Source organism: Macadamia integrifolia, chromosome 2, assembly GCF_013358625.1.
Source record: "Macadamia integrifolia cultivar HAES 741 chromosome 2, SCU_Mint_v3, whole genome shotgun sequence".
Classification (NCBI taxonomy): domain Eukaryota; kingdom Viridiplantae; phylum Streptophyta; class Magnoliopsida; order Proteales; family Proteaceae; genus Macadamia; species Macadamia integrifolia.
The window spans coordinates 41401913-41413475 of record NC_056558.1 but is presented as its reverse complement, the minus strand read 5'-3'; the positions used below and the strand labels follow the sequence as shown (position 1 = coordinate 41413475).

The following is an 11563-nucleotide window of genomic DNA, read 5'->3' as shown; positions in this document are numbered from 1 at the left end:
GGGGGGTGGGGTTGGGTGGGGTGGAATCTTGGAATCAAAAGTAAAATAAGAAACATAGAGTAAGGAAGAAGGGGAGGGGTGATTGTGGAACAAAAAGTAACAAGGGGGTAGATCTACTCATATGAGGAGGTTGTCTTCAACCTCACAAAGGTTCAGTCCAGTACTCCAGTGGTAGGAGAGTAACAACTACAACAGGAGGACTTCCAACTCCAGATCCAATCAACCTACAAATCTGGAAATAGGTAACTGACTCAAAAACCTATGGGGGGCAACCAACAACCAGTCAGTTAAACTGTAGGATCAAATAAAATTCTCTAAAACCAAACCAGTCGCAACCATAGCAGCCGGATCTGGTTGCAGAATTCAATCTCTCAATAGAATTATGAGATAATGTGAGGGGGATGGTTGGGGAGGCAATGTCTAAGTGGTGGTTATTCCACAACATCCCAGCACACACCACTATGGGGCCCTATGCTAGACACGGTTACTGAGGCTGACCCACTGACCCAAGGGTCAAGGGGCCCACCACATATGGGTTGATGAATGTGTATTTGCCCCAACAAAATAGGAAGCTTTAGGAGCAACGGGGTGACTATCATGTGTGATGGTTGGACGGAGCCACGAGAAAGCCCATCACCAACTTTATGGTTTACTGTGACGGGACAAAGTATTCCTAAAATCTGTGGATGCATCCAAGGAGAAAAAGGATGCAAAATACATTTATAAGTTATTGAAGGAGGTGGTTCAGAAGGTAGGAGTGGAGAACAGTGTCCAAGTTGTAACAAAAAACAAAAGCAACTTCAAGAAGGCCAGTCAGAATTTGATGAATAACAATAAGTACCAGCTCTTCTGGACCACTCGTGCAGCCCATTGCATTGAACTCATGCTGAAGGACAAGGGGAAAATAAAAATGGTGCAAAGTGTGGTTAAGAGAGCGAAACAGTTGAACACATTTGTCTACAACCATGGGTTTGCACTGAACCTTATGAGGGTGAAGTGCATTAGGCCCAGACTCACTAGATTCACCATAAGCTACAATGCACTGAAGAGCTTTGAAGCGAAGAAGGCCGGACACAGATCTATGTTTGCATCTAAGGAATGGTTTTGAATGGAGGGAGTTGGGTTCCCCAGGTGGTAAGGCAATAGGCAACCATCTCATCTGAGGAGTTTTGGCAGCACTCCTGACTCCCTGAGTAAGGTGGTGAAAGTTTTAGCCCTAGTTGTCCATGTCTTGAGGATGGTGGACTCTGCATTCAAGCCCACCATGCCACACTTGTATGTTGATGTGGACATATTGAAGGACACGTCAACAATGCGATGCCACATTACAGTAGGACCTTCCTGAAGATTATCAAGGACCATTGGGAGCTTCAACTTATGCATCCATTGTATAAGGCTGGTGAGTTTTTTTCAAATGTGACCAAGCATTTTATAATTTATAAAAGATATTATGTGTGTGTGTGTGCGCGCGCGTGTGGGTGTGTGTGTGAGAATTTTAAGCATACTATCTAAATCCCAAGTCTTAATATAGGCATAGACTTTGGATGAATCCGGAACTTATAAAAGCACCAAGCAAGTGGTTTCCAAGTTGAAGCCAAGTAGTGTACTACAGGTTGCTTGCAACAATGACGTGAGTTTTGAAGTTCATTAGGAATATAATAAGTAATTACTCTGAATGGGTTCCTAACGTAAACAATTTTCCAAATGGATATAGATTAAAAGTTTCAGGGATGTCTTGAGGATTTTTGTTGCCGCTACCGTAGTGGCTAACAGGGCAACTTTTGATGTTGGTACGCAATTCAGTAGCTAATTCTCTTACTTACATTTGTATTGAAATTTATGAAATGCAAATAACATGTCTTATTGTTGTAATGCAACTAAATGGTGGGTGTTGTATGGGGGTGTGGCAGAACAATTGAGGAAGACAGCAATCAAGGTCCTCTTCTAGACATGTTCCACCTCCGACTATGAGCTTGTGAGCGAAACTAGAGTATGCTTTCGCTCATCCACCCAAAGAGGGCAGAACCTATTAGGTTCCTAGTGTCTTGCTGACTTGGTGTATCACTACAATATAAGGCTAAAAGATGTAGCATATGCATGGGTATGGAGAACGACAGGAACCAAATCGAGCTCACCAACATTTTCTAGATCTTGTCAGATGAGGAGGATCCTTTGGTGGAGTGGGTGAGGGATAGAGGTGACCCAGTGATGGATTGGCTTGGGGTAGACCTGACCCTAGATAGCCAGTCAAATGGGTGTTGATGTGGATGATTACATGGCTTTAGAGGGTCAGATACACTCATAAACACCCCGACCGTTCAAGCTCGCACTTGGCAAAGATGATGAGGAGGACGACCCTAACTAGTCCACTTCCTCAAGTGGTCATACTTATACTCGAGGTGACTCAATAATGGATCAGCCTAGGGGTAGGCCTGACCCCAGATAGCCAGTCAAATGGGTGTTGAGGTAGATGATTATATGGCTTCAAAGGGTCAAGACTGCACCTGGCAACGATAATGAGGACGACCTTGACTGGTCCACTTCCTTAGGTGGTTAGACTCGCATAGCATCACTATCTGCTCATTAAGGGTGACAGTCATAGTGATGGTGGTGGTGATAGATTTGCAAGACTTAAAGAATATGACTAGGCAAAGGTGTGGGAGTTGGAGCCGATTCGATTCACTAGGGAGACCCAGTTTGATCATGTCCCATAGGATACAGACCACATTGCACATCCATCCTCCTCACATGCAGGCTACATGAGAGGGCCTCGTCACCGGTTCTAACCACATGAGCATACTGATCGTATTGACATTGATAGCAAGTCTAGCACTGTTAGCGGATTGAGTATAGAGGACAGTAGAGGACATGGGTGCTGGTATGCCCATTCTTTGCCAGGAGAGCAACTAGTCGAAGTTCAATGCATATGGTCATTTCAGTGCTATGGGGAAGCATGCATCTCCTTCATTCGTTCCTAGTTTTGAGTATGACGCCTAGTCACAGGGACAGCTTCTCCTGCCCATCCTACCAGTCGTACGTGACTACGTGCTGCCAAAACCATCAAATCACCGTGGCTCAGTGGTTGGCTCTTCATATTACGATGACCTATACCCTAGGATATGTTACCTCCAATTTGTGATGAGGTCGTTTATAGTGCAGTTGTGGAGGACTACGTTCGTTTCTTCTCCCACACTATGACATGGAATGCATTTGTCATGCAGTCAAAGGAAAATGCACGTCGGCCCTGCCAGGCCATGAGTGGACCAATCCAGCACGTCATAGTTCAAATCATAAACAATCATACTGCTCAATATTGTATTAATGGGACTTAGGAGACTTGGCTGCCTAAATGAATTGTACTTTGTAGTTTGTACTTGGTATTATTTCGTAAATAATTAATCAATATATGTCTCTTCATCCATGGTTGCATAATTTACTTATTTTACTTGCCTATTTTGTCTTCTAGTTTTAAGAGAATGTGTAGAATAGGTAATATTACATAAGGTATACAATAAGATTCAACGTTTACTACCAACCAAGGAGGCAAATCCAAAACACCACTTTGTATGACTTCTTACAATACGAAATGGTGTTTACCCACTTAAATGTCCAATAAAAAAAAAAAACAATTTATTTCGGTCGTCTCGGTTAACAATGTCAAAATGTAACCAAAACCGAGCCAAATTTTAATCGAACCAAACCAAGCCAAATATATTCAGTCCAAATCCAATTCTAGAATGTTGGTATTAAATTCGGTTTCAGATCGAATTCCAAAACTGTTGATTAGAACTGAAATCGAACCAAATACCTTTAAATAACTCCACACCTTAAAGGGTTGTCTATTCATTGACACGTCTTTGAGTCTTTACATATTAATTTATTATATTTACCCAACCAAGAAGCCGACATGTCAGCAAGGTCACATGGAGGCATGGGAAATTGGGAATTGAGAAGTATAAAAAATTTAATATAAGATAAAAGAAAATGAAGGAAAGACGAAGGGAGAGGAAAAAAGAATAGACTTTTCCTCTTCTTTTTTTATTCTTACATTTTTTTTTTTTCTTTTATATTATCCAAGCATGGTTCTCTTCTCACTTCCTGAGAGTTCGTCTCTTCCATTTCCTAATTCTTTACACCCTTTTGGCTTAGTTTAACCTAAGAGATGCATAGAAGAAAAATTGAAGCCATGGAGTCTGCGGTTTGCGAAACTTGGAAGCGCTCCAATGATTTTAGAGAGCAGCAACAAGGTCACGGAACTTCAAATTTCCTATCGGCTATAGATTCTTCCCCTCACTGTCATATTAAACCGATTCAGTTTTACCTCTAATTACGTTCTCTTCTTCCCCATAGTTTTCTCTTTTCTTTTCCCCTCTCAAACTATCCTTCCCCAACTATGGCAGCTGAAACCTTAGCCCTTGCATGGTTGGGTTTTGTCTTCATTTTCAGGGGGCACTCGCAGGCGAAGTCTCATCTCCCAACTCCAAACCTTCACTAAAACCGAATGTAACCAAATAAGAACCAAACCAAGCTCGATTCGGTTAGAGTACCCAATGTCATAGACGAGTTGGTTCTTGGTATAGCTCTCCCTTGAACCGAAACAAATAACCGGCACTGATCCGATTTACACCCTTGGTCTCGGTATAACCGAAATGGCATACTGAAATGAGTTTTTAAGCTATGGGTACACCTTTTAGATTGATTTCCTAGTTACTACCTTGTTTCAAAAACAATACAAGTAATAGAATTTAAAAGGTCGTAATAACCATCAAGAAATCAAAACCTTGGATATATATATATGAAAAATTAAGGTTTATGAAATAAAGGAAGCTTTAAAGGAGATGAAAATAGATAAAACCTTAGGTCCAGATGGCATCGCAGTAGAGGTATGGAAGAGCTTAGGAATTAGTGGAATAACTCGGCAAACTAACATGTTTAATAAGATAATGAGCATAATAAAAATGTTAGATGAATATGTAGAAGAAACATTATACTGATGGTTTATAAAAATAAAGGTGGTATTCAAAGCTGTAATAACTCTAGAGGAATTACTTATGAGCTATACTATGAAACTACGGGAGAGAGTAATTGAAACTCGCTTGAGAAAAGAAACTAATATTTCCGATAACCGATTTGGCTTATGCGAAGAAAAGATCAACCATAGAAGTTATTTACTTGCTTAGGAAACTACAAAAATATCAATAGAATGTTAAAAGGATCTCCATATGGCCTTTATTGGCTTAAGAAAAGCTTATGATAGAGTCCCTACAGAGTTAATTTGGCAAGTGTTACAGAAGATAAGTGTTTCAAGTAAATTTGTGGACAAGTTATGATATGTATAATGGTGTAGTGACTAGTGTAAGAATTGTAGGCAGCAGGGTAGTGAATAGTGAATTTCCAATCACAATTGGATTACTTCAAGGGACAAAGATCAGTTTCAAACCCATATTTGTTGCGCTTATCATAGACGCTAACTAAAGATATTCAATTTCAAATCCCTTGGTGTATGTTTTTTGCGAATGATAAAGTTTTGATGGATGAAACAAAAGCATTGATAAATACGAAGTTGGAATTATGGAAGTCAACATTACAATCAAAAGGCTTTAAAATAAGTATAACAAAAAAAAGAAGATATAGTGTGTGAAAAAAAGAGTGTCTAATGTGTAACTTTACTAATAGTAACAGGGCTGAAAGTGATGCGATGGACATTGATAATAGAGAGATACTACAAAATGAACTTTAGGTACCTAGGTTCAATCATAAATAAAGGAGAAATAAAGATGATATTGCACAAAGAATTAGAACATGGTGGATGAAGTGGAGGGATGAGTATTGTGTGAACATATTCTTTTAAAAGTTAAAACTCAAGGAAAATTCTATAGGACAGCAATATAAGGAGCTCAGTATTGCAGTGAAGAAACAATATATAAACAAACTTAGTGTACTTGAAATGAAGATGTTGAGATGGATGAGTGGTAAAACTAGAAAAGATAAAATAAGGAATGAAAAATTAGAGATAATTTAGGAGTAGCTCCAATACATGATATGTTGCGAGAAAGTTGTTTGAGGTGGCATGGTCATGTGCAACAATCGCCTTTGAATGCTCTAGTCTGGAGGAGTGAGTTGTTTCAAATTGAATGAGCAAAAAGATCCAGGGGTAGGCCTACAATGACTTTGGGAGAAGTGGTGAGGAAGATAAGCATAGCTTATGACAGGTAACAAGTATGGTTTTGAAGATCTATGTAGCCGACTGTAGACACCAAATTTTGGGGTCTCTACACGGACCCCATTTAGTTGGATAAGGTTGAGTTGAATTGAGGATTTCAAAACAACACTTCTGTTTTAATGTTTACCTTGTTTGGTGCATCTTACATATGCAGTATTTAGTAAAGAACTGTGATTCTGTATATAAAGCCTATGTTACAAAGTAAATGTGGTTGAAGCAAAACCCAAAAACAGTACCAATATCTGCCAAGCCTCAACAGAAATTAAGTGGTTCTCAAAAATTTGCTGGTTAACAAGTTCTCATTCCAATCTAGGTCAGGTTCTGTACCATGTCAATTCTATGGATTCATGAGGCAGTTCTTAGAAATTCTGAGATGCTCCATAACTTCTACAAACTAATGATGGATCAAAGATGCATAGATAGCTTGAGTAGAATGAAAATGGTATAAAACACCCCCTATAATTCACAGAAGAAAGGTCTTCAGATGCTTTCACTTAAGCATGAAAGACAAAGATAGGGATCAGGAAAAAGGCATCAAACCTGAAGATTAAGAAATTTGGAAATAGAAATCTTCTTCGAAAGAACTCGTACATCATGATGTATAGGCTCATATGTAAGCTTCCACCTCCGATCTGGGTCTAAAGGCTTTAACACCAACTTTGTGTGGCATTCGTTTAATGGAACATTGTAGAACTGGACCAAAGTATTTGAGATCAAGAATCACAAATGAGTGATAACTTTAGAACATAGTATAACTCAAGTAATTTGCAGATATCCATTTATGAAATCACTGAATTGCTCGAATTACAATAAATAAACTTATGCTTTCTGAAGTATACAGAACCAACCAATAAACCTCAATCAAAAGGTCAAAAGCGAAAATGCTTACGGTTAAAACCGAAAATATTAACTAATGCTTGCTCAGGTACAGAGGACCCACAAATAACCCGCAGTACAAGCTCAATCCAATTAATCGCTGCATCAATGAACTTGTCTCAAAACATACATACATGAGAGAGGGGGGACCGAATACTGTAGGACTAGGGTAGGGAGTCTAACTAAGTCTCAATAGCAGGAACTTTTAATCCAAGAACAACCAAACAACCACCACAATAATCCATAGCAGGCTAGTAATAAACTGAGATAACAGAGTATAGTACTGACAGTCAAAATCAATAATTCAGGAACACTGTAACCAGCTAACAGCTAAGGATTAGTGACTCAAATCACCAAATTAAAATGCTAAACAATAGGCTATAAGATCGGCAGCCCTTCAGCAAGACAAAACAAAATCCAGAACTCAAATCTGGGCAGGTTTCAGAATCGACCAGAATTGAAGAAAAATCCATAACAGTTGAACCAATGGTCTGATCAGCCTAAGATTGGGATCAAGTTCTCTTCTGGATGGGTCTAACACTCGATCCAAGTTATGTAGCCATCAGGTGGCTAGAACTCCAAAACAGTAGGGGTCGGTGGAAGAGAAATCAGAATTTCTTAACCCAGAATTGTGTAGAAAAGTCAGACCACTTACCTGATATGCTGGTATTTTGAACAGTCACAGATGCTTGAAAATAAAATTTGGAAAGAAGAACGATAAAACTGAAAAGACCACTCGGGCTTCATGCCGTAGAGTGTCAAATGGATCAAACACCACCCCTTTCCACTGTGATAAAACACACAGCACAATCATAAGAGCAAACAGCAACATGGCTTCTTTTTCATTCATAAAATCGTCTGACTCCTAATTAGAGCCCTTCCTTTATTTATAATAATGATGGGGGTTACATAAAATAAAAACTAACTTTAATTTCCAAAAACTGAAATAGGAAACTAAAAATTAGAAACTCACCTAGTTACTAGAACTGAAAATAGAAACTTACAAAATAGAAACTGGGAAATAAGAAGTATTGACATTAGAAACTAATTAACCTCATCAAAACCCAACTAAAAAGGAAACTAACTAGTAATCCCGTACTCAATCTTAGAACCCCTCTTTTAGACCCAAAAAAATGGCCCAATACACTCCAAACCACAAGGACTGAAGGCCCAACACATATACAACCCAACCCTAGGCTTATTCCTAATAAAACAAGCCTAGTTTGGGGAAGAATCTGCATCACCGAAGTCACGTCAAGTCCAGTCTTCAACAGGAGACATTTGCACATTTCAGTAGAACAATCTATAAACCATAGTGAACTGATCCAGAGATTTGGGAATCAATGAACCATTTGAAGACGGTATAATATGCTCTTTGATGGGACACTGTACATAGGACCGTTTTATTGACAAGTGAACAGGATAAGAGACGGAATTAAACATATTCTAATTTCCGCTGCTAATTTTACAGCTATGCAGCAAACTTAACTCTCACCACATTCATAAAATCACTCAACTATAGTCTATAGTATCATGAGACATTTCTGTTTTCTACAAATTATTGAGATGATGATGCCACAGAGCTTTCTTTTCTTCTTTTCTTTTTCTTTCTATAAGTGAATTGGAGAAAGAAAAATTTCTGATCGAAAGAAATCCAATAAGGCCATAAGATATTAATGTTCCTTCTGACATGAGGTGTAATAGCCTTAGCTTACCTAGTGGGCTTTCTACTCACCCTGAACAATCCACTACAGCAATTGGGTTGCATGAAGAAAAAGTGTCTGAAGCCATGTAGCACCACATAGCATTACGAATAAAGCACAAACAATGCTTGCAATAAGTTCTTTTGATAGTGAGCTATAATTAGCAAGTTCAATTTTTTACTTTGTATTTTAGTACTTATGAGCTTGACCATTGGATTATGATGTAAATGTAATTAATATTGTATAACATCTTTATTTATTTTCGGTATCACCAATTTTACTATTTTTAAGGAAAACAGGTTTATTTAGTTTTTGGGATTACTTTTTAAATTCCTATTGTATTCCAAAGTTGAGTCGCATTGAGAAAGTCCTATAGCTAAGGGGTTTGCTTTTAATTAATTAAATTAAAGGTTATAGCACGAGTGGGAGAGAAATTTATCCTGTTACAAACCAAAGAAGAATGGAATTATAAAAGCTTATAAATATGGGCCTATAAAAGTTGGTAGACTACTTTATCTGATTTCAGTTATAAGATGGAAAGTTCTCTTTTCCTACAATAGATATGGGCTTCTAACTGCTGCTACTTTCAGGATGCTGTTGAGTGTGCTTGCAAATCTATTTCTCAGGCAATACTTTGTTAGTTCTTAATCGATTTTCTTATTTAGATTACCATCTCTGTGACCTATAATTGTTTTCTCATAAGAATTACCGTCAACCTAACAAGTTTTTCTAATAAAACCTCCACCATTTCATTATTAAAATTCACAAAATCCATCAAGGAGCTTCCATCCCCTCACAGTCAACTGCTACCTTAAATCCTCTAAATGATTTGTTGCATTCTTGAATCAAGAAATACTGAATTTTCCTTCTTTTTTTTTTTTTGGAGGGGGGGGTGTTGTTGTGGGGGTGGGGGAGATGCCACTGTCTGCATCACTTAGCAGTGGGGATGAAATAAATCTCTCTTACAGATAGTCCCTTTAAAATTAGTTTAATCCTAATCATGTGCTACTTTCTCACGCCCTTCTTAAACAACTCTATTTGATTTTCAAAGTTTCAGTCAATTGTTCCAATTTCTTCTACTCAAGGGTCTTTACTGCTTCGGGCTATACTGCTATGGAAAGCCTAAAATTGTTTGATAAGATATCGACAGCTTTTATTGTGTCTATCCAACAACAGCCACAGGGTGATTCTCAGGCCATCCTACGTAGCATGTTTGAGAGTCCACACATTACCTCCATGTGAAATTGATGGATATATATGTGCTCTTTAAGCTTATGCACATAAAAGCAAGAAAATATCCCTCTACCAAGATTACAGAAGCTACGCTTCTACATATAGGAGAAAACAAGAAAACAAAATTATAAAGTCAAACAATAATCTCGTTTTGGCTGGGCTGGACCGATTGTCATTAGATTATATATAAGATTTTGCAGCTCATACTGTTGAACAGGCGTAATATAATACTAGTTTAACTATTGACCAGAGACAGTAATCCAATTCAAAACTTAAAAGCTCTTAACAGTAGCAGGAAGACTTCAAATAGTGGGAAAATAATCAGAATATACCTCCAAATTCAATCCAACACGGAGGCCCTGGATTTCTTTCCGGAACTTGAGAAACAACTCCGATGGTACTAAATTTATATCGATAAGTTCATCCCACGATCTGGGTTCTTCGTTGTTGTTCGAAACAGAATTCATTTTCGATCGATTGAGACTACCCACCAAAAACAGAAGAAGAAGATGACGATGATGTAGATAAATAGGATACTTCTACTAAATTAAAAAATTTGCAAGAAACTAAACAAAACATCCAAATTCCAAATGGAACTCCAAGGAAAAAAGGGATTGAGAGAAGAAGAAGAAGAAGAAGAAAATAGTTAGTGGTTACTTGATAAGTGAAGCCTACAAGAATGCTTGAGCGATCGTCCTTCCGAAGTATTGAGTTGACAGCTTATGGAGAAGCCAATCGGTAGCAATCCCAGAACTCCATCGCTTAAATCTTTTACCTCCTAAACCGCAGTTCCATCAAGTAAAAGTGTGAACCGGTCGGTTTAAGAAACACTATGTATAAACCGAAATCGAATCTGTCTCGGTTTGATTTTATTCTATTCAGTTTTTTTTTTTCTTTTTTCCTAGGTTCGTGTATGATATCTGTAATTCAGTTTAACTCATTGATGCTTTAGATTCTTTTTCGAACGGTCCTCCACATAAAGAGCAAGAGAATGACGATTGGAAGAGGCTTGATCGGGTGGGGGACCCTCTAATGCTTAAGTTAGAATCTGAGCACGTAGTGAGGAAAAAGGGAAATAAAGTAGAATGCATGAGTATCAATACCTGATTTATGAATCTCATTCTTCTTTTATCCTTGTTGGTCTCGATGGTTACCAAAGAGCGCTCATCCACTTTCTTTGTTATGTGATGTCCTGTAAGCTCTACCCCAATCATAGGTCATAAAGGAGAATCGTGGGTAATGTGCGGCTATCTCTTTGGCCATTATAGCTATAACAGACTTGTTGCTTGGAGGAGAAGTTAATAGACACATGATCTACTATGATAATGATGATCTGTAGCCGATATATGTATTGTCTCCCCAATTACTGGTTGTATTTATGTACATCACTTATTATTCGATTTTGTTCAATTTACATTTGTGGTTCATATGAGGCATGGGAATGTCTAGTACTTGCCTTGAAGAAACAAGGCACAAAGAGGAAACGAGCATAAGTGCATAAATACATAGAAGAAGTGAGGAAAGTCAA

At 38.2% G+C, this 11563-nt stretch overlaps 1 protein-coding gene across 6 annotated transcripts in view; it reads right to left on the bottom strand.

The window, feature by feature from the left end:
* Positions 1 to 10835, bottom strand: part of LOC122071337 — a 14135-nt gene extending 3300 nt beyond the window's left edge. For 4 of the 6 annotated variants that reach the window (XM_042635680.1, XM_042635694.1, XM_042635700.1 and 1 more), the window contains exons 1-3: positions 10693 to 10835; positions 10368 to 10518; positions 6764 to 6916 (exon numbers count right to left, since the gene is read on the bottom strand). In XM_042635680.1, coding sequence (XP_042491614.1) covers positions 6764 to 6916; positions 10368 to 10502 — 288 coding nt within the window. In that variant the 5' untranslated portion in view covers positions 10503 to 10518; positions 10693 to 10835. The remainder of the gene's footprint in view (positions 1 to 6763; positions 6917 to 10367; positions 10519 to 10692) is intronic. The other 2 variants (XM_042635712.1, XM_042635687.1) reach the window with 2 other exon arrangements.
* Positions 10836 to 11563: the final 728 nt, after the last annotated feature.